This window comes from Epinephelus lanceolatus, chromosome 5 (assembly GCF_041903045.1).
Source record: "Epinephelus lanceolatus isolate andai-2023 chromosome 5, ASM4190304v1, whole genome shotgun sequence".
NCBI classification, from domain to species: domain Eukaryota; kingdom Metazoa; phylum Chordata; class Actinopteri; order Perciformes; family Serranidae; genus Epinephelus; species Epinephelus lanceolatus.
Window position 1 is genome coordinate 24,671,374 of NC_135738.1, and position 19,831 is coordinate 24,691,204.

General features: G+C 43.4%; 1 protein-coding gene across 2 annotated transcripts; it reads left to right on the forward strand.

The window, feature by feature from the left end:
• Positions 1-1,250: 1,250 nt before the first annotated feature.
• elapor2a (endosome-lysosome associated apoptosis and autophagy regulator family member 2a) lies at positions 1,251-19,445 on the forward strand. 2 transcript variants are annotated; one of them, XM_033635976.2, is made up of 22 exons: positions 1,251-1,519; positions 2,912-3,032; positions 5,963-6,152; positions 6,231-6,378; positions 8,166-8,255; positions 10,049-10,154; positions 10,239-10,391; positions 11,396-11,484; positions 11,591-11,771; positions 11,884-12,012; positions 13,231-13,321; positions 13,432-13,534; positions 13,623-13,760; positions 16,042-16,305; positions 16,396-16,569; positions 16,675-16,861; positions 17,047-17,143; positions 17,241-17,342; positions 17,441-17,567; positions 17,914-18,092; positions 18,467-18,635; positions 18,728-19,445. In XM_033635976.2, exons 1-22 carry the CDS (start codon positions 1,424-1,426, stop codon positions 18,794-18,796), a joined length of 3,003 nt encoding a protein of 1,000 aa, XP_033491867.1. In that variant the 5' UTR covers positions 1,251-1,423; the 3' UTR covers positions 18,797-19,445. The 2 variants fall into 2 exon arrangements, with proteins under 2 accessions (XP_033491867.1, XP_033491868.1); XM_033635977.2 differs by lacking the exons at positions 1,251-1,519; positions 2,912-3,032; positions 5,963-6,152; positions 6,231-6,378 and adding an exon at positions 7,966-8,076.
• The last annotated feature ends 386 nt before the right edge of the window (positions 19,446-19,831 follow it).

Here is a 19,831-nt window from a genome sequence, read left to right on the forward strand (position 1 = left end):
TGATCTGTGCAGGGCTGCTGCCACTGGCCCCTGGCCTCCTGTCGGTTCGCAAAAGTGGCCTCAAGGCAAAGCAAGTTCAGTATCCCTAGTTTAGACCCATGTTGTATTCACATTAATGTAAACAGTACATTGGTGTGGGAAGCTTGGTTGAAATAAGTGTAATTGTATCAAGGATGTCTTAACAGAGTGGGTCCTATATTCTGAAGATTCATAGTTGCACAGTATTTTACAACACAATCCTTGTGTGGCCTTATTTCACCCCACCTGTATTATAGCCTACTTAATGTAGCCCTATTGAACCTCACTGTGTTCGTTTTAACCATTTATTCACACTCTAGCATTAGACATAACACTGACCTCTAAGCTACAGTTTGTTTGCGCCTTTTTCACAGCCTTATGTCCTTGACTTGGCAGATGTGATAATTCTGCTCACTAAGCCAGAACTCCATAGTTACAAATGAGCCATTTATGTCTAAGGAATCATTTCATTTAGGCACGAAAATACAAACTCATTGTAGTTATTAAAGGCAGATACAAACAACCAAAGTGATCCATCATACAGTGGGGCCTAATGATGACGGGTAGCAGAGCAGGGCCTCCCTCTGGCGGTCAGTGGTGTGAACTGCAATGGTTGGGATATAAGAACAATACACTGCGTCTGTGACCCAAGCTGTTTTTTAAAGATGAGGACAAAACGCAGCTTGGTCATTTAAAAAATATCTGTTCTCACCAGCCTAAATAAATCTGCAACACTGACCTCGATGGGTCAGTTTGTTTTGAGGGCGTTTGCTTTTACATCTTAATTTCATAATATTCCATGTAACCTAAATACATATAGCTTATACAATATATTGAGCATCATTTTCTTGTTGTTTTGTCACAGCTGCTTGATAACAAAGTATTTTTTTTGCCTGATACGTCATAGGAGCGTCAGAGCCGGTGGTTAAAGGCGCACACACACACAGCTGCGTCAAGCCAGCACGCACAGCCAGAATAATACCTCATGTGTTGTATTTTGCCTTCAAAATAATGTGACAATATATTTTATATAAAGGAATATGAGGGCAGTGAAAAGTAAGGTACATATATAAAAATGTAAGTCGAAATTATTCGAGCAAATACGCATGGAAAAATAAGCCAGTGGCCAATATTTTGCGCACACATGCGTCGCAAGTTTTACTTTGAAAATCAAAGCAGGACGTGCTTTTTCAGATCTGTCCAACTTGACTGTGATGAGGCAACCCCGGAGTGCACAGTCTGAGGATAATCGCAGGTGGTGAGGGTTACAATCTGCCGAAAAGAGGCGACAGTAGCAGGTGTCCATTTGTGTCCGAGCAAACCTTCGATCCGACTCAGGTTTATGATACGATCATCCATCCTGGATCGAGGTCTGTGTTTTTTCTCTCCCCCTGGATGATCCACAATGCGGTCCTCGGCTTGGTTCGTCGCCAATTGCGCTCTCATCCTCTGCACGCTCCGGCTGATTGACGGGGCCAAAGGACAGCGGCAGTGTAGCGAGGTGAGAGATGCCACAGCCGATCAGTAAGGCTTCATCCTGTTTCTCTGCCTGCGCTGTTTATGGAGCTCACTGCCTGGTAATAAAAAGAAGAAGCGCACACATCGGGCTGCGCGCGCTGACAGTGACTTGGTAATCCAGAATAACCACATCAAATACGATTATAAATTGATGACACGTCTCCGGGGCCGAATTATGGCACCCTGTTTAAAATCACAATTTGCAGGAGGTGGTGGGAACAAATCTTTAATCATGGCTGTTTGTGCAAAGTTAGAACAACATGAATCTGTGACCAGCCTGGTGTGTGTTGAACTTCACCACTCGAGTGCTGTTGAGGCTGTTATCAGTTTCCTGCATGGACTGGCCTTTCCTTCCCAGTGGTCTGGCTCAGCTCAACACCTCCTCAGGGCCAGGCTGGCAGCTCAGTCACACAGTCCCGAGATAGAGGAGCAACATTCCTTTAAATTGTTGGGTCAATCTCTGTTTTCACACTGGCTGAGAGATTACTGCTGAAGGGCTGTGTGGTGCTACATTTTCTGGGATGATGTCTCATGAAATGCATTTAGGTACTCTCATGCTGAATTATGGTGTGAGATGAGCATTGAAAGTGTGCCATATCAGTGATTGACCACAGCTCACAATGGATAAGTTCAGTGTGTGTGAAATCACTGCAGCAATAATGTAAAAAAAAAACCCCCACTGAGTCTGGTTGATAATTACGCTTCATTTGGCCCTCTCCTCTCTTTATCATCACTGTGACTGAGCTCTATCTCCAGGACCCTGCGGACACCAGTGAAAATCACTCCACACACAGCAGCCTGCATGTGTTGCGGTGTCAAAGTCTGGTTTGGCTCAAGGAGCAACATTATGTAAACTGTCAGAAACGAGGCCACCCTCCTCTGTAGATGGAGAGAAGCTCTGTGGAGGCGAGAACATCAAGCTCACAGACCGCAGATTAAAACCATTATTATCAAATGTCTAAGTGTTCATCCTGAAATTGTGACAAGCAGCTGGTAAAACGCCTGCTGCCATACACCAACCCCCTCTCTTCCCATCGCCGCGGAGATGGAGATGGTATGTTGTGTATCCAGGGCAGAAGAGTGGCTGTGGTTTGGGAGATAACACAGTGTAACGGGCGGTCATGTTCTGTGAGCCTGGAGCAGCTGGATACGGAAGTTAATTTCAGTGCTGCTTGTTAATGCAGCTATTTAGTCTGTTCTGATGCGTTCTCACCCAGAATGAGATGACTCAGGGCTCTGCTGTGGGTGGAGGCCTCTTGTGGTGTGATGTTTACTGACCTGCTTCTGGCCTACATTTGCTCATTGTTTGGGTCCGAGGCTGGCGTGGCGACTGATCTCTTATGCAGATGTTTTTTTGTGTGTGTGCAATTGGCAGACGGACTACTACTATGAGTACACAGAGTGTGACAGCACAGGATCTCGGTGGAGAGTGGCCATCCCTCAGAGCCCCGGGGCCTGCACTGGACTGCCGGAGCCAGTGCGCGGCACAGAGTGTAGTAAGTATATGGTGTGTGTGTGTGTATCAGTGAGAGTAACACTTGATGTGTGTATCTCACCTTCTTATAAGTAGCCTGGAATTTCCACCACTACAGCCTGACTGACCCTGTTTGGATATCCTGAGACCAGCTCTCAGAGCAAAACACTGCCACATAATGTCTCTGTTCAGTCATTAATGGGCCACGTTTTCACTCACATTGATTGCATGTGTCTAATATGAGGTGCAGTAACTCATATCTCTGTTCCACCAACAAGATTAGGGTTGCAACAATATGAGGTTTTCACGGTATGATAAGCATCTCAGAAAATCTCACGGTACACAACATGTCACAATCATAATATTACTTTCAGTTACAGTGATGCTTACAGGAATGAAAACTGAAGTTTTTTTGGTTGAGCAAACGCTTTATTATAATTAAAACTTAAAGGGGAAGTCCGCCCACTGGCTCACCTGGTAAAGCAGGTACCCCTCGTAGAAAGGCTGTGTCCTTGTCTCAGCGACCACAGGTTTGGTCCCAACTCATGGCCCTTTGCTGCATGTCACCCTCCCTCTGTCCACCCCACATGCTGAATCCGTCCTTTCAAATAAAGGCAAAAAAGCCCCTTAAAGCTTGAAACCATTTTTTAATGACAGTATGTGTAAAAAAAATCAGAGAGGCTGTCAAATAGGAAAGGAGATGCATGCGAGCAGGTGAAATTCTCTGTCTGGTTGCGTTAGACAAGCGATTATACACCGTACCAAAACCATTAATTTTCATATCATGGTATACAGCTACAACCCAGCTTGAGATCAGTCTTAGAGGCCGTTTACACGTTGCCGGCTATTTTCATAAATGGACATTTCACCGTCTCCGTTTTCAAAAAGATCTTCGTTTACACTTACCCGTGTAGATATACACAAGAGCATGCCAAACCTGTAGGTGGCAGTGTAACGAGAAGCTCAAGCCTTCCATGTATCCATTGTCACCATAGCAACATAAGTCGCACTTTTGACACAGGCGCAAGTTCCAGCGCATACTGTGACGTTGGTTGCCTATATATACTTTGTTTATCTCCGTTTATCTCAGTTTACATGCAAACGCGCAGCCGGAGTTTTCCAAAATCTCCACTCTGGCCGGAGTTTTTAGAAAGACTCATTTTCAGAGGAGAAATCTCCATTTGCGTGTAAACGAAGGGCACAAACGAAGGAAGATGTCTCCGTTTATCAAAATCACCATGTACGTGTAAATGGCCTCATAGTCTCTAGACCGCTTTTTAAAGGTCTTGCCTCAGACTTGACCACATTTCAACTTGGTCTTTTCTCAGTCTTAGAAAAAGAGGATGAGGGATTTTACTTCAAGACCATTCAAGACCACAGTTGTGTGGATGTCACTAAATTGCCTGTGCGAAAAAGGAGTGTCGAGTAAAGGTGGTGAAGTTGATTTTAGCTCCTTATTGTTTGTATTTGTTCACTCTCATTAAACAACGGAAAACTCCCCCTCATAAAATTCCCCTCTGCAATGCCTTGTGCTTATTTTATCAAGACATTTCCTATGGTGCACTTATACATACACACATATATACAGTATGGCAATAAAATACATGAATGAGGAGGAATATTCGTCTGTTTTCTGCTAGTCTGAATGGGTGGAAGTAAGTGTGTCCTGCAGTGTGGAACTCACACTAGTCTGGTCTTGATACACTCTGGTCTTGGACATCACCATGAGAAAATCTGTCCAAATAGAGCTTCTTAGTTATAAACACTTAGAATAAAAAGAAAGTTTGCAGAGTTGCTGCTAATTACAATAGTATTTGTCAGTGCTAATGTCTGCCGTAAAACAGATCTGCCAAGTAAAACGTGACTCACAAGGAGTGTTAAATTCCTTCTTTTGTTGAGAGGCAGGGGACTCACAGACGTCTCAGCTGTGGTGAAAGGCACCTCATCAAGATGGAGCCAGGAAGACAGACGTAAATTGTGTTAAAAGACACTAATGTTCTACAACGTGGTCATACGAGTTTGCTCTTTGTTAGATCTCACTTAGAACAGGTTTGCCCTGTGCTGTCAAAGCACCTTCACTAATGGCTCAGTTGAGGTTATCACTGGTGAAATCTGTGTGTAAGATAATTGAAAGGTCCACAGTGGTTTCACCAATATGAGGCAACAAACATCTGGAACAAGCCAATCCATCTCATAATGATCCATTCTTAGCATGAGAATAGTTTCCACTGTATGCAGTTTAAACATGTGTAAAATATATGCTAAATAGAGATATTTGAAGACTTCAACCTAAATCTTTTCTGCCACACTGTGACATTTCTGACATTTTGTGTATATAGAAAATGTTTTAGATCTTTGAGTTCAGCTCATGAAAAATGGGAGCAAAAACAAAAGTGTTGCGTTTATATTTTTGTTCAGTGTATGTTGCATTATGCAACAACAGGCCCAGTTAATACCGTCACTTATTATGTTACCATGAAAATGAGTGCCACAGCAAACTACCTTTAAATCCAATGACACCTACAAGCAATTCCTGCTGCACACATTTACACACACTACTTACCCTCTGCACAGATTGCCAACCCACACACATTTAGCATTTCTGCCTGGGTTGCTGTGGAACATAAAGAGGCATCACAATGGCATTTGACCAGCTCAGGTATGAGGAAAAGCTGGCAGTGTGAAAAAGTTGGCAGATGCAGAAGACGTGAAGGCTCAGTGGAAAAAAAAGAGCCGCAGAGACAGACACAGTGTGTAACAGGATGTAAGGATTAAGTTCCCTGATCACTGGGGCTACATTATACTGAATGCTGCAGTGATTTGCATGACCATTTTTCTGTCGTCCTTAGTCAGTGCAATTCTATATAGTGTGTGATTCTTGCAGCAAAATGCAACAACGTGGCCTAACTGATCGTTCCACCTCTTTGTACCTCGTCCCTCTGTGTCCTCCAGCCTTCTCGTGCAAATCTGGGGAGTTCCTTGAGATGTCGGCTCAGGAGTGTACCCAGTGTGCAGCAGGAAGCTACTCCCTTGGCAGCGGTATCCGCTTCGACCAATGGGATTCCATGCCTGCTGGATTCAGCAGCCTGGCAACGTCGCTGGAAAACAGTCTGCGGGGAGATGACGGGCTCACCTGCAACAGGTGTGTGAGTAGGATGCAAGAAAAACTGAAATATGATTTTGTAAGTGTAAAATTAATTTGATATCCTTTCCCTCGTAGTTCGTCCTGGGTACCGCAAGGAAACTATCTGGAGTCCAACAGGGATGAGTGCACAGTCTCTCTCATCTATGCTGTCCATCTGAAGAAGCAGGGCTCTGTCAGCTTTGAGTACCAGTATCCAGACAACAACCTGCTGTTTGAGTTCTTTGTGAGTGTCAAACATTCATCTTTTCACTTCTGGTGTGTTAGTGTCTGGACTGCCAGTGAAATGTTTTTGGACGCCCTGTAGAACAGTGGTTCTCAACTGGTCCAGCCACAAGGTTCAGATCTCTCCTCAGGTATTAGTTCAAGGTCCACACAGTTTGATATATTCATTATCATACTTGTGTTTGGCCATGGCCTCAAGCTAGTTTGCTGTCTCTGTCAAGTAGCTGTCTGTTGGTCACTAACTCTACAGCAAGAAACGGCACTTCAAAATAAAAGTTATGTGCCACTGTCACTGTGCTTCAAAATAAATCATGTTTTCTATAAACCTGGCACGTTCGCGAGTCACTTATGGTCCATTCAGAATGGACCTGTAACCCACTTTTGGACCGTTCAGTTCTTTCGTTAAAATTCAGTCATCTGAAGACATGTTAAGTCTATGTAAATGGAATGCAGTTGTTTCATTTAAGCTGGTTTTATGCCTCGTTTCCATGTAGCTCTGTGTTCGTATGCAAGTCAACCGAAAGTCCATTAATTCCTAGGAGAGTCTGCATGACCTCCGATGTGTTTGTGAAACTCGTTCTCCATTTGTTTTTGTTTTTTGCCCGTCCGGCCTCGAGTACATTGACTGTAGCACCGCCCTAGAGGTGATTAGCATAGAAACGAAAAAGCTAACAGATCGATGAATGTAACACAGCTCTATTTATGCATTTTTCTAAGTTAAAAGTTCAACTGCATTATTAGCTAGCTGACACACTGGTAGCATGCTAGCTGTGTCCCATACAGAGTGTGTGCATAGTGGATCATATGTCTTTTAACAGCAAATTTCACACAACTGGCTGCACACCTGACAGGCCGACCTTCCCATTTGCTTATTTGTTACGTTGCATTACTGGTCCTGTTATTGTCTTTGTACTTCTCCCTGCACATATTCCACAAAATTAGACAGTGAAAAACTTTCAAAACTTCTTAACTTCTCTGCCATTTCTGCAGTGGCATGTCTATTCGTCTGTTGCATTCAACACTAGGGTCATACTGTGTATACTATACTGAAATGCAGACACAAAACTGAGTGGAAATGACTTCCAGGTTAAATAATGGTTAAATAACTGAATAGATAAAGCAATTAACTCGTCATAAATGGCCTAAATTGTAATGTGCACAATGTGTGTGAAAAAAAAGCTAAATGTAGTGAGAATGAGCCCTAGATCGTCGTCATTCTCATTAGATGCATGCATCAGACAACATACTATACTCAACCTAAGTGTCTGTATTCAAGAATTTATTAATAGGCATCTGATACGTCATAGCAGGAAAAGCAATCAACATTATTAATGGCTGCATTCCATTTAGGCGCACCAGTTCCAGCACCCTGGTATTGTGCATGCTGGCTCACTGATATGGCTTACTGCTGGCACACTTAAATTAAATGGAGCATTAATTAATGATATAAGAGTCACCTGTGCTTTTGTCTGCTACGGCAAGTCAAATGATGAGTCTCTTAATTAGTGCTTAATTGAAGGCAGGTGTGCTGGAAAGATAAAAAAAAATGGTTATCTTTAATTTACATTCATTTTCCATGGTGAAGACAGATGTTTTATTGTTCTATAAAAGTGCTCCCACAGAAGACACACAGTTCTGCCCGGAGACAAGATGTCACATCAATACTTTAATATTTTGTGCTGCGTATAACTGCATGAGTGTACATAATGAATACTGTTGTTATAAATCATTGAGATAAAAGAGGTGAGAGTTACCGCTCATGAACACTGATGATTTGTGTGTGTTTAGATCCAGAATGACCAGTGTCAGGAGATGGATCAGTCCGCTGATACGAAGTGGCTCAAGCTCACCAATCATGGTGAATGGGCAACCCATACGGTAAGTGTTGCATGCCATAAGATGAACAATAGCCACGGAGGACACATCCTTGGCAGCTGGCCTTGTTCTGTGGAAATTAAATGTGTTGAACTCAGGCGGTACCACAAGGAATGGGTGGATATAAGCAGGAAGCCTGTTAGTACACAGACAGAGGCTGGCATCACTTATTGTTCTCGCCAGTATTTTTCCAGTCACACTGTAAAAGTGAGTTGCCATGTGTAAATAGTTCAGTTCTTGCACTGTGTGGATCCTCTTAAGAGCATACTACAGCTTTTGCCTTTAGCTTGTGGTCAAGTCTAATGAAAAAAATTGTGGACTAAAATGTGGTACTGTTTGCTTAAGATTGAACTTCATGGGTCCAAGAAAATGTGTTTACAATATGAAATCAGTCTGCATAGGTAGCATGTGTTGTAGCAGCATACCTTTGTGTCAGTCTAATTAACATGCTTCAAAATTCAGTTGTTCTCTGCTGAAGTTTGATTACATCATTACACCTATAAATCACCTTGAATTAGTAAATTAAACCATGTGAAGTAGACAGTTAATTCAGTCATGTAACATTATTCTCCTGTGCATTAGAGCACTTGACACGTATGGAGTTATTGCTTTGCAGAATATTCACTGTGCAGCTTTGTGCTTTATTTCCATTTAAATGAAATGACCATATGCAGTAAAGGCTCAGCTCCAGCATTTTAAGATGGCATGACTCATTAAAGGGACAGTGTGTGGGATTTAATGGCATCTAGTGGTGATGAGTGCAGATTGGAACCAGCTGAAGCTTTAACTATGTACCCAGCATGAGGTCCCGGTCAGGATTGATCAACATTCAGGAAGTTTTTACCGAAAGCTGATTTATCTGCAGAGGTCACTCCCTCTCCAAAACAAATGGCCTAGGGGTCTCATTTATAAACATTGCATACGCACAAAATGAGGCCTGAAAGAGGTGTGTGCCACTTCCCCCGCAAAAGTTATAGTCTATAAAAACAGACTTGATGACAGAAACTTTGACCCATGCATATGAACATTTTGGAGACAGCAAATTGGCGACGCAGATGGTGAGGTGGAAGCCTAAATGTAGAAATTGTCGAATATTTTTTCTGTACATGCATTTTTAGTATGGATCCTACGCATCGTTTTATAAATGAAACCCCAGGTGATTAAAACCAGTAACAACACTGAATAAAGCAGTTTTACATTACAAATCTGTGTGTCTATGATGTTGTTCCCCTCATCGCAGACAGGCCGGTAGCTCTGTACCTGTTGATGTATGCTCACCTTTTTTCTCTGATAACTTAAGGTCCAGACGTTTAGGAGGTTTTTAAAAGGGGCCGAATTATCTGCAGAGGTCGTATCCTCTCCAAAACAAATGGACCCAGTGATTTAAACTGGTAAAAACACTGAACAAAGTAGTTTTGTGTTAAAAATCAGTGTTTTTCCGACACTGTTTGGCTTGTCGCGGAACGGCTGCTAACTATGGTGGCTGAAGTGAAAACTCAAATGGCCCTTCATAGAGCCAGTGTTTGGTTTGTCCAGTCTGGGCTTCTGTAGAAACATGGCAATGCAACATGCTCCCTATGTAGATATAAACGGCTCAACAAAAACTTTAATTTCAGGTGATTATATACTCAAGAAAGCATACTTTATATTATATTCCTTTTCTGCTAATATTTCCCACTAAATCATACGTACTGGACCTTTAATTGAAGCTACACAAAGCAAAGTCCTGTTTTTCTTTACTGTTCTCTGTTGTGCCACAGCTTGACTGATAATACATGAAACCATCTCTATTCTAGGTGAATCTGAAATCTGGCACCAACATCCTGTACTGGAGGACAGGTGGAGTCCTCATGGGCGCCAAAGGGGTGAAGCCTGTTTTGCTGAAAAATGTTCAAATAGAAGGTCAGTGACAAATTGGGAAATTCTCTTTTCCCAACTTCTCACTATAATCGATGACAAATCAGTACACTCATTTCCTTCTATCAGGAGTCGCCTACACATCAGAGTGTTTCCCATGTAAGCCAGGGACATTCAGCCGAACCCCCGGCTCCTCTACATGTGAACCATGTCCTCGCGACACCTTCGCTGGTCATGGCGCCAGCTCCTGCACCCCTTGCAACACAACCACTCAGTATGCAGGTAGAACACACTCCCCCCCCCACACACACACACACACACACACACAAGAAAAAGATGTGCACATGTTCGCCATTTCAAATCCGCACTAATGTTGAATCTTTGGAACGAAATAATGGAACTGCAGTGCAGTAGTCAGTGTAGCTTAATTGTTATCAGTGCTGCTCGCAGAAGCACACGGCACAGCCAAAGGATAGAAAGAGAGCTTGTCCTATTTTCAGCCACATTAGTCAAACTTCAGAAGGAGAAGCATGCTTGTTAGTTCAGCGCGGGGGGGCTTCTGTGATCGCGAGGGAGCAGCAGATGATGTAGCGAGCGTGCTCTTGTATTTTTCATAAAGCTCCTATATTATTTACATTTTACAAATTTTTGTTTTCTAATATGCGATTTCTGATGATAAAAGTAACGCTCCCTGATCTATTTTAGTGTGATTCTCAATAGGGATTTACATGAATACATTTCCACACGTAAGGCTCTCACCGTACCCTGTTTGAGAGAAGCTGATGGATTAGTCATAATAACAGAAATCTGGCTGTCTGATATGATCGTTTCATCCATTTGTGATTTTTTTTTTAAGTGGTCTTAATGAAACAAAAATTGCTTTTTTTCTCCTCTTTAATTTGCTTTGATATAAGGTCTCTTATAATTCCTTTCGTATGATGTGACTGCATGTCCTATTTAGTAAAGTCACTGAGAAGTGAGTAGAGTATTCAGAACATATTACATATTTAATTCAGTACACCTCTTTATGCATATTGTATGACCCCTGTGCTTCACTGCTGTGTTTTTAGCAGGCTTCTGCCAAAACACTCTTTTTTTTTCCAGAGCACATTATTCTCTCTGTTCTTTTATTCCTTATCTACCTTCACATCTTGTATCACATATTCTGCTGCTTGCTTTACTCATTAAAGTGTCCCTGTATTTGTGGGGCTCTGTGTAAACTCTTAAATATATTCTGCAGTTGCTCCTTTAAATGATAGCCACTTTCACCGCTTCTCTTTTCCAAGCTGAGGGATCCGCCATGTGTAAGGACAGACCTCTATGCTCCAAAAAGGACTATTTCCAAATCCACACAGCGTGTGACCACGAAGGCAAGGTGAGAGAAAAGAGGCCACCTCTAGATTAAACACTCACGGAAGTCCCATTCTGTAATCACAGCCTCTGTTCCAGTCCATCACCCCCCATCTCTGTGTCATTTACAGACGCGGGTCATATATAAGTGGATTGAACCTAAGATCTGCTTGGAGGGTGTGACTGGAGCTGAGTCGTTGCCTCCGAGTGGAGAGAGGGAGCCCTGCCCCCCCTGTAACCCCGGTTTCTATAACAATGACATGGCCACCTGCTCGCCATGCCCACCTGGGACCTATTCTGATGGGATGAAATGTACTGGGAACTTGATTTGTTTTTTGTTATTCCCTGCCATTTTCCTTCAGTTGATTTAGTTCTGCTCCGTGTGTTGTTCTTATTGTGTTTTTCATTGTGTTCATCCCCCCAGCATGTACGCAGTGTCCAGCTGGCACTGAGCCTACCCTGGGTTACGAGTATAAATGGTGGAATATTCTTCCTGCAAACATGAAGACGTCCTGTTTCAATGTGGGCAACTCCAAATGTGACAATATGAACGGTGGGTATTTTTTGGCAATATATGTCCAATGGTGCTCTCTGTCTCCCTGTGTGCCTCTCTGTAAAGAATATGCCAAGATTGTGGGGTGTATGCTTCTTCAGTCTCTTGCTGAAGGTAAGATGAGAAGATGGATACCACTCTCTAATGTCTGTAGAAGCCAAGACATGCTTAGCTTAGCTTAGCTTAGCACAAAGACTGGAAATAAGCGGAAGAAGCTTACCTGCCTCCGAAAGTAACAAAGTCCACCTACCAGAACCTCTTAACACCCAGACACCAAACCGATGTCAAAGAACTAGTGGCGACAAAGACAGACTGTTGCGTCGCCTCACCTTGCTTGTGTCTCGCCAAAAAGTTGCGCTTGAACCCACCGCAAAAGACTGAAGTCAATGGCCGACTAGCACCTGCTTGAGAGGAGATATCTCAGTAACATCATACCAGCAGGCGATGCTAGTTTTCTATTCGTCAATTGGAGGACTGACAGGACAGATTCAAGATGCTAGCTAGTCAGTTAGCACATAAACAACGCAACCTGTTGTTAACAAAAAATAGGATGTTTACCGTGCACTAGCCAACATTGTATCCACCCACAGAGCTTAATGGCTAAAATATAACCTTACCTCATGTGACAACTGTGTTTCAATCTCACGCCCTCTTGACTTAACTCATTTGTTTGCTTTCCTCACTTTCCTTTGTCTACGTGTGCACTGAGCTGAACTGTTAACGGCTCAGACGCCAAAGTGACATGCTGAATTGGCTGAAAAACAGCCCACAGAGGCCAATTTGTGCTACACTGCAAAAACTAGGGCGGACGATGCTCACCAACATTGACTCATAACTGATCCTCAGCTTGCTGTGTCAGGGCCCTAAAACTCAGTAATTAACACCTTGTATCTTGGACAATTTCTTTGCAGCAGGCAGTCTCCACTGGTTGCCTGGCGACCTCACGATGACAACAACACTTCAAGAAGCCTAGCCCAGAAATAGTCCATCTCATAGCTGCCTGTAAAACCACAACACATTGTTTTTACATTAGTAGCTGTAGACGTAGCTGTGTAGCTAACTGGCTGTAGCTTTATTTTTCCCATACAGACATGAGAGTGGTATTGATCCACCTAACTGATTCTCTGCAAGAAAGCAAGTGTATTTCACTTATTGTTGAACTATTCCTTTAGAGTAGATTGACCAGAGTGAGTGATGTGGATTTGTCCTGTCCTTCAGGCTGGGAGGTAGCAGGAGATCACATCCAGAGTGGAGCAGGAAGCTCGGATAATGATTACCTCATCCTCAACATCCACGTCCCTGGCTTCAAGTGAGTGCAGTCATGTTGTGTTTCTCAGTCTCCATCACTCTTGGCACCGAGCTGTCTTTTTCTTTTTGTTGTGATTGATTCCACTCTTCTCTGTTTGCATCTGCCACCAGGCTCCCCACGTCTATCTCAAGCCATTCTGGGACGGAGTTTGGTCGCATCACGTTTGAATTTGAAACAGTATGCGTGGCTGACTGCGAGCTTTACTTTATGATGGTGAGAATGGCTCCTGACAAATGTTTGCTGCTCCATACACATTGTTCATAGGCGATGTGAATGAAGTGAACACCTTGTTTTATTTTAGGATGTAAACAGGAAGAGCACTACGGTGGTGGAATCATGGGAGAGGACGAAAACGAGACAGACCTACACACACGTCATGACAAAGAATGCCTCGGTTTCCTACACATGGGCTTTCCAGAGGACTAACCAACCTTCAGATGTAAGTAGATGCAATATATAATAATCAATAATGTCCCCTGTGGATTTAATTCTACCTCCCTGAACATGGGAGTTGCTGATATACCACTGCCTAGTTTGTGTGTGTTATTGTGTGACTGTAGTGTCAGGGTTTAGGGTTGCTGCTAGGCTGTTAACCAGGTCCAGCAGGTCAACCCACATCACTCAGGATTCCCTTCTCCATTCATACATTGTCAGTAGGTCCCTTAGGTCTTCAGAACAGGACCAACTGGCTGTCCCCCTGCTCAAGACTCAAAACAAAAGGTGATTGTGCCTTTGAAGTAGTGGCTCAAACACTATGGAACTTGCGGCCTCTTTGGAAATATTTAAAAAAACAATTGAAGACCCATCTTTTCAAAATGGCCTTTGTCTCACCCTAAACTGTCCAGTGCTTGTTCCCTGGTATGTTTCTTTTTGAGGCCTCACTAGCCTGTATTTGCTCTATGTTTTACTTTTTTGTTGCTTTGTTTTAATTATTACATTGCTTTTGTTTTTGTTGATTGCATGATTTGCTCGATTGGATTTTGTGAAGCGCTTTGTGGATTTCATTTCTGTAAAAGGTGCTATATCAAATACATTTCGATCATTATTGTTATTTTATAGTTCAGAACCACAAAAGTCACACAATAACACAAACAAACTACTGATGGAATAAATAGATAAGTTTCACTTTTAGTTTAGTTTCCCATTAGAATAATCTCTATAAACAGATTCAGCATATTTACGCAGTAATCTGACAGTGACAAGACAAGATTGTGTTATTGAAAGTATCCTGGTTTGTAGTTTGAGAAGCATTGACCAATCATATCTGAATGGCAGGTAAACAGTCTATGTGGAGAGGCCAAACGCATTGGCCAACATGCTATCTTGGAATCCATCAGTTATCATCGAAACAGCTAGCTTTATGTTACTTTTTTTTAATTACCTGCATTCAAATACAGATATACGCTTAGATAGAGAGTAGCAGAAATGACCTGTGCATGTAAGAGGAAGTCTTACCCAGATGTCCGCTGGCTTCACCGGCTTAGCCCAAAAGATTGGGCCTTACCCCGGGAGACTTTATCGTCATTAGACCGATAGCTGATGGGTTCTGAGATTGTTGTCAGAAAGGGCTGCCTACCTGGGAAGTACTGAGCATGTGACTGGATTAAAGAGACTTGGATTATACTGCATACGTTGTGAGAGTTTGTAAATGGGTGTTTTGGTAAATGCAGCACCCCTCTACTTGAATTCATCAAGAATTTTCTCTGTTTTTGGATTCTCCGTTCACCGGAGGCACACAAGAAAAAGTTTTCTTCAAATATTCAGTGTAACACTTGGTTGATAATTGATATACAGATGGTCATTTTGAGGCTGAAGTATTCCTTTAACGAAGATCACACAGCAAGTTCCCCTTTATAATAGAAATCTGGTTCACTGTGCAAATCCACAGTGAACCTCTGTGCTCAGCTGTGGAGCCGCAGACCCAGGAGTAGGCCAGTTGGTCTAGAAACCTAGCCTCATATCTCATGATACAACCCATATATTCATCGTGTTAAGTCCAGAAACAAGACAGCCAGAACTAGGAGCTCTGAAAAACAAATCAGGAAGTTTTTCAGAGCTCCCACTTCTGCAAGTTCAAACAACAACTGGGACAGCCTTTAGTCTTTTAAATCCACTCCACACTTGGTACACTTAACACTCCCTTCTGTTGGGTATTAAAGATACTATCTGAGGTGGTGTTAGTGTTTGAACCAGACCACAAATCAAATAGACTACTTTATCACTGGGCTCACTTAGGTGAAGCATTAACTTGCTCTTTTTTTTCAGGAGTGTGGGCGTTTTAAGTGAGGGCAGAATTACATCTTGTATAACGTACCAATACTGCACGCTGTGATCCGTTCATGTGCAGGGGTTGGTGTTAGAGCCTCTGGAAGAAGATTTTGTTTTGTGTAAACCTCTTTAAACTCCACAGCACCTATTTCAGTCAGGAGAAAGATAATATTTAATACAGAATATGAGTGTACAGATTAACAGACGATTTGTGCTGATCAAGATTTAACAGAAGTCTTTGTTGCCTGGACACCAGAGGGAGATATTTTGTGATCGAGGGACATCTGAGCGGCAGCAAGATAAATCCCCCCCCTGGAGTCTAGACACTGGTGGTGGTGGTGGTGGTGGTGGTGGCTGATGAATCTGAGGCTGCTGAGTGCTAAGGCAGATGAGGCTGATGAATCCTAGAGCTTGATTAGCAGTCTCACTCCGTACCTGTCTGTCTCTCTCAGGTACGCCGGTATGTCAACGACGTGGCCAGAATCTACTCCATCTCAGTGAGTAACGCTGTTGATGGCGTGTCCTCTGGGTGCCGGGCTTGTGCCCTCAGCACCCAACCTTCCAGCTCTACATGTGTGCCTTGCCCACCTGGATACTACATAGACACGCTCACCAGCCAGTGCACAGAGTGTCCGCGTAACACATACCTCGTCCCGCACGCCACGCCGGGCCCAGACGCCTGCAAACCCTGTGGACCAGCCAGCAAGAGCGACAAGGTTTGTTAGTGTTGCGGAAAGGAGTCAAGCTCTCATTTGTAAAACTTTTACACAGCCTTATGCATATTTATGTTTTTTTTTTCTTCACAGAACCACAGCATATGTTACAGTGACTGTCACTTCACCCACACAGAAGGCAACGTCACTCTGACTTATGACTTCAGCCTCCTTGGGTATGTAGGATCGCTGATGAATGGCCCGAGCTTCACCTCCAAAGGAACCAAGTACTTCCACCACTTCAACATCAGCCTGTGTGGAGGAAAGGTGCGAAGAGAACACACACTCACACTCACACTGCAGACAATACAGTCGGAAGTTTGTGTATACAAATGCATCGCCCTTGCTATTTGCTCTTTTCCTTTATTCAAGGGTCAGTTGGCGGTATGCACAGACAATGTAACAGACCTATCCATCACCGACTCCCAGAGGGAGAAGGGCGAAGGTGCCAACGCTGTCAAGACCTTCATCTGTCAGTCAACTATAATCCCAGCTACCGGACGAGGCTTCCACACGGCGCTCGCCTCGCAGTCCATTAACCTGGCTGACACATTACTGGGTTAGTGAGCATTAGATGCAGACAGTGGTGGTGCAGAGAGCTGCATCTGGTGCCATTGCTTTAAAAGATAAAAAGATATAATGGCAAGAAAAGGTCCACCTAATGTCATATTCATGTTACAGAGAGACAGAGACACATTATTGTACATGCACACATTATATCAGCCCTTATTTGTGTGTTAACAGGAGTAACAGTCGACAGTACACTTGATGGAATAAGGGCGAGACCAGAGCTGTACCCTCAGACCTCCAAGAAAGTCCCTGATGTCAACTTCTACTACAGGTACCTCTGTCATGTCAGGTATTTTTCTCTTTGTCAAGAAATGTAGTGCTCTAAGATTCTGTCTTGCTCTCTTTTTTTTTTTTTTTTTGTCACCAAGGTCCTTGGAGGCGACATCATCTTGTGAGTCAGGTCGAAGCGCGGTGGTGACACTTCGCTGTAACCCAGAGAAAAGCACTAAAGGCGAGCTCTCAGTTCCCAGGTACTACATCTCTGTCACCTCCTGTCTAATATCACATGCTGCCCTTATTCATGCTGTGATGTGGCGCAGAAGTGACAGCTTGTGTTTGGCTCTTACAGTCAGTGCCCTGCGGGAACATGCGACGGCTGCACCTTTCATTTCTTGTGGGAGAGCTCGGGAGCTTGTCCCACATGCACAGAGAGAGACTACCACCAGATAGAGGGAGCTTGCAAGGGAGAGCACCAGGTGTGTGTGGTCAGAGAGTTATTGCAGTGCTGGGACACATTGGGTTTGGTTCTTGAGTGAAGCACATTGGATTGGAAATGAAACAATGTGCTGACAGCTTTAATTTGAGGGTGTTTACGCCCACATCCCATTGACTGTGTTGAATTTAAAACCTATTTCATATCCCCTCGCCAAAGCAAACACCCGTAACGTATTTGTTTCACTTAAAATTCAACATGCTGGAGTAAAGCCACTTCAATTAAAGTCCCAAAATACTTGCAGGTTGCACTGTATGTGAGGGAACAGTGCAATATTGAGTGTATGTTCTGGCTTAATTGGTGCCTCATGTGTGTATGTTCTTCCTCAGGACCTGCTGTACGTGTGGACTGAACCCAAGCTGTGTATGGGAGGTGTGACCTTGCCTGAAAAGAAAACGTTACCATGTGAGGGGATGGAGTTCTGGGTGCGGCTTGGCGCAGGGCTGGGGGCTTTCACCGCGGTGCTGCTTGTCTCCCTCACCTGCTACTTCTGGAAGAAGAACAAAAGGTTCAGTTTCCTTTTTTCTTCTTTCCTTTCATATTTGCTTCCCTTCTTTTCCTTTTCCTTGCTCGACTGCTTCCATCTTGTGTTCCTTATTCACTTCATCCCTCCTCTTACTGCTTCTTTCTTTCCTTCCTGTCCCACTTCTCCTCACAGTTCTTCCTTACAAATGTAATTTCTTTCTTCCTCCCTACTCCTTGCCATTTCCTTCTTTGCTACTCATTTCTTGTCTTTCTCTCTCTCCTCCAAGCTCACCTCATTTGATCCCGTCCCTCCTGCCATTCCTTCCTTGTCACATCGCAGTTTTTGTCAATATTCATGAGGACAACGTTCATTTCTTTCCCCTACAGTATTGATTCTGTCGCTCATCTCTTTGCTAGGTTGGAGTACAAGTACTCGCGGTTGGTGATGTCTGCCAATAAGGAGTGTGAGATGCCAGGAGCTGACAGCTGTGCTGTGATGGAGGGAGAGAACGAAGGAGACATGGAGGATGAAATCGTGTACACAAAACCCTCTCTGCTTGGCAAACTCAAAGCCATAGCATCCAAGGTGAGAATCACAGCACCGTTTCACTTTTACAAGTGAAATACCAAAGGTCTTTTAAGGTAATGCGAAGTAAACGTGTTTGTTTTTGATTCCAGGGGAACGGGGAGCACTACGAGCACGTGCAGCTGAACTCGTCCCATTCGAAAGCGTTGGTATGGAGCTAGAGAGCTGGTGAAGTGAGGGGAGAGACCGGACCCTCAGGAGACTTTCCACTGAACGACCCCTTTAACCAACCACCCCCTTTATGCGCTCTGGTACCTGGAATAGCAACTGTGTGTAGAAAACACACTTACAAACACACACATCATGCACCTAGAGCCAGGTTCAGAGAAGTCACATGAACACGGAGGCCTTAAAGCTCGGTACGACAGAGCCGTCCAACTCGAAGCATAGTACTGTGAAGCAGGTGTGTGTGATAGACACGTCCTGGTAATATTCTGATTCAAGCTGATGTCAGAGAGGCTGTTAGAAGAGCTCAGGGTAAGGCAAGGACCTAACTGATTGATGTTCTGTTCCGTTCATAATGATTTCAGTCTGTGTAGTGTCTAATATCTCTTTAGACAACCATGGTGTAACTTGCCATCAGGATCACCCATGGTGAGTGTGTGTCCATCTCCTGTAGATGTTTACACAGACTGCTATATTCTGGCCATATCTATCTCCTCGTCTGTTTGTTCTTTTGCTTAGTTGAAATTATTGTAATGAGGAGAAGTGTTCTGCTGACCCATTGAAACTGAAGATGTCATATTATGCGGATGAGGTTGTGGTGTTGACTGTCTATGTGTGTCAAATAAATTATGATGTATTTATGTATAAGTGGATCCAGTTTGATTTATTTACTTGTCAACTGATTGTTTTGAGAAATCCTCTTAGTGGCTTGCAGACAGATGGGTCTAAGTGGCATTGTGGATGAAAAATAGATTACAGTTTAAATTCTGAATAATTTTGAACACTTAAAACCTTCAGTCCTGAAAATACACACCACTAGGTGCATTAGTATCCTTTTTCTAGCTTGTAACAATTGAGCTGTAAAGTCAAACAGCAATATTGTACTCTATACTACATTTGCAACGATCAGCCACAACATTAAAACCACTGAAAGATGAATAACACTGATCATCTTGTCACAGTGGTCCCCTAGCAGGACAATGCGCCACACTGCATCGCAAAAACTCTTCAGGAATGGCCCAAGGACTGTG

Bases quoted from the DNA above. Each gene is read 5' to 3' on its own strand.
- elapor2a (XM_033635976.2), top strand. From the start codon at position 1,424: ATGCGGTCCTCGGCTTGGTTCGTCGCCAATTGCGCTCTCATCCTCTGC. The intron at 6,153-6,230 runs GTGTGTGAGTAG...TTTCCCTCGTAG, and splicing joins GACGGGCTCACCTGCAACAG to TTCGTCCTGGGTACCGCAAG. The intron at 13,761-16,041 runs GTAAGTAGATGC...TGTCTCTCTCAG, and splicing joins GGACTAACCAACCTTCAGAT to GTACGCCGGTATGTCAACGA.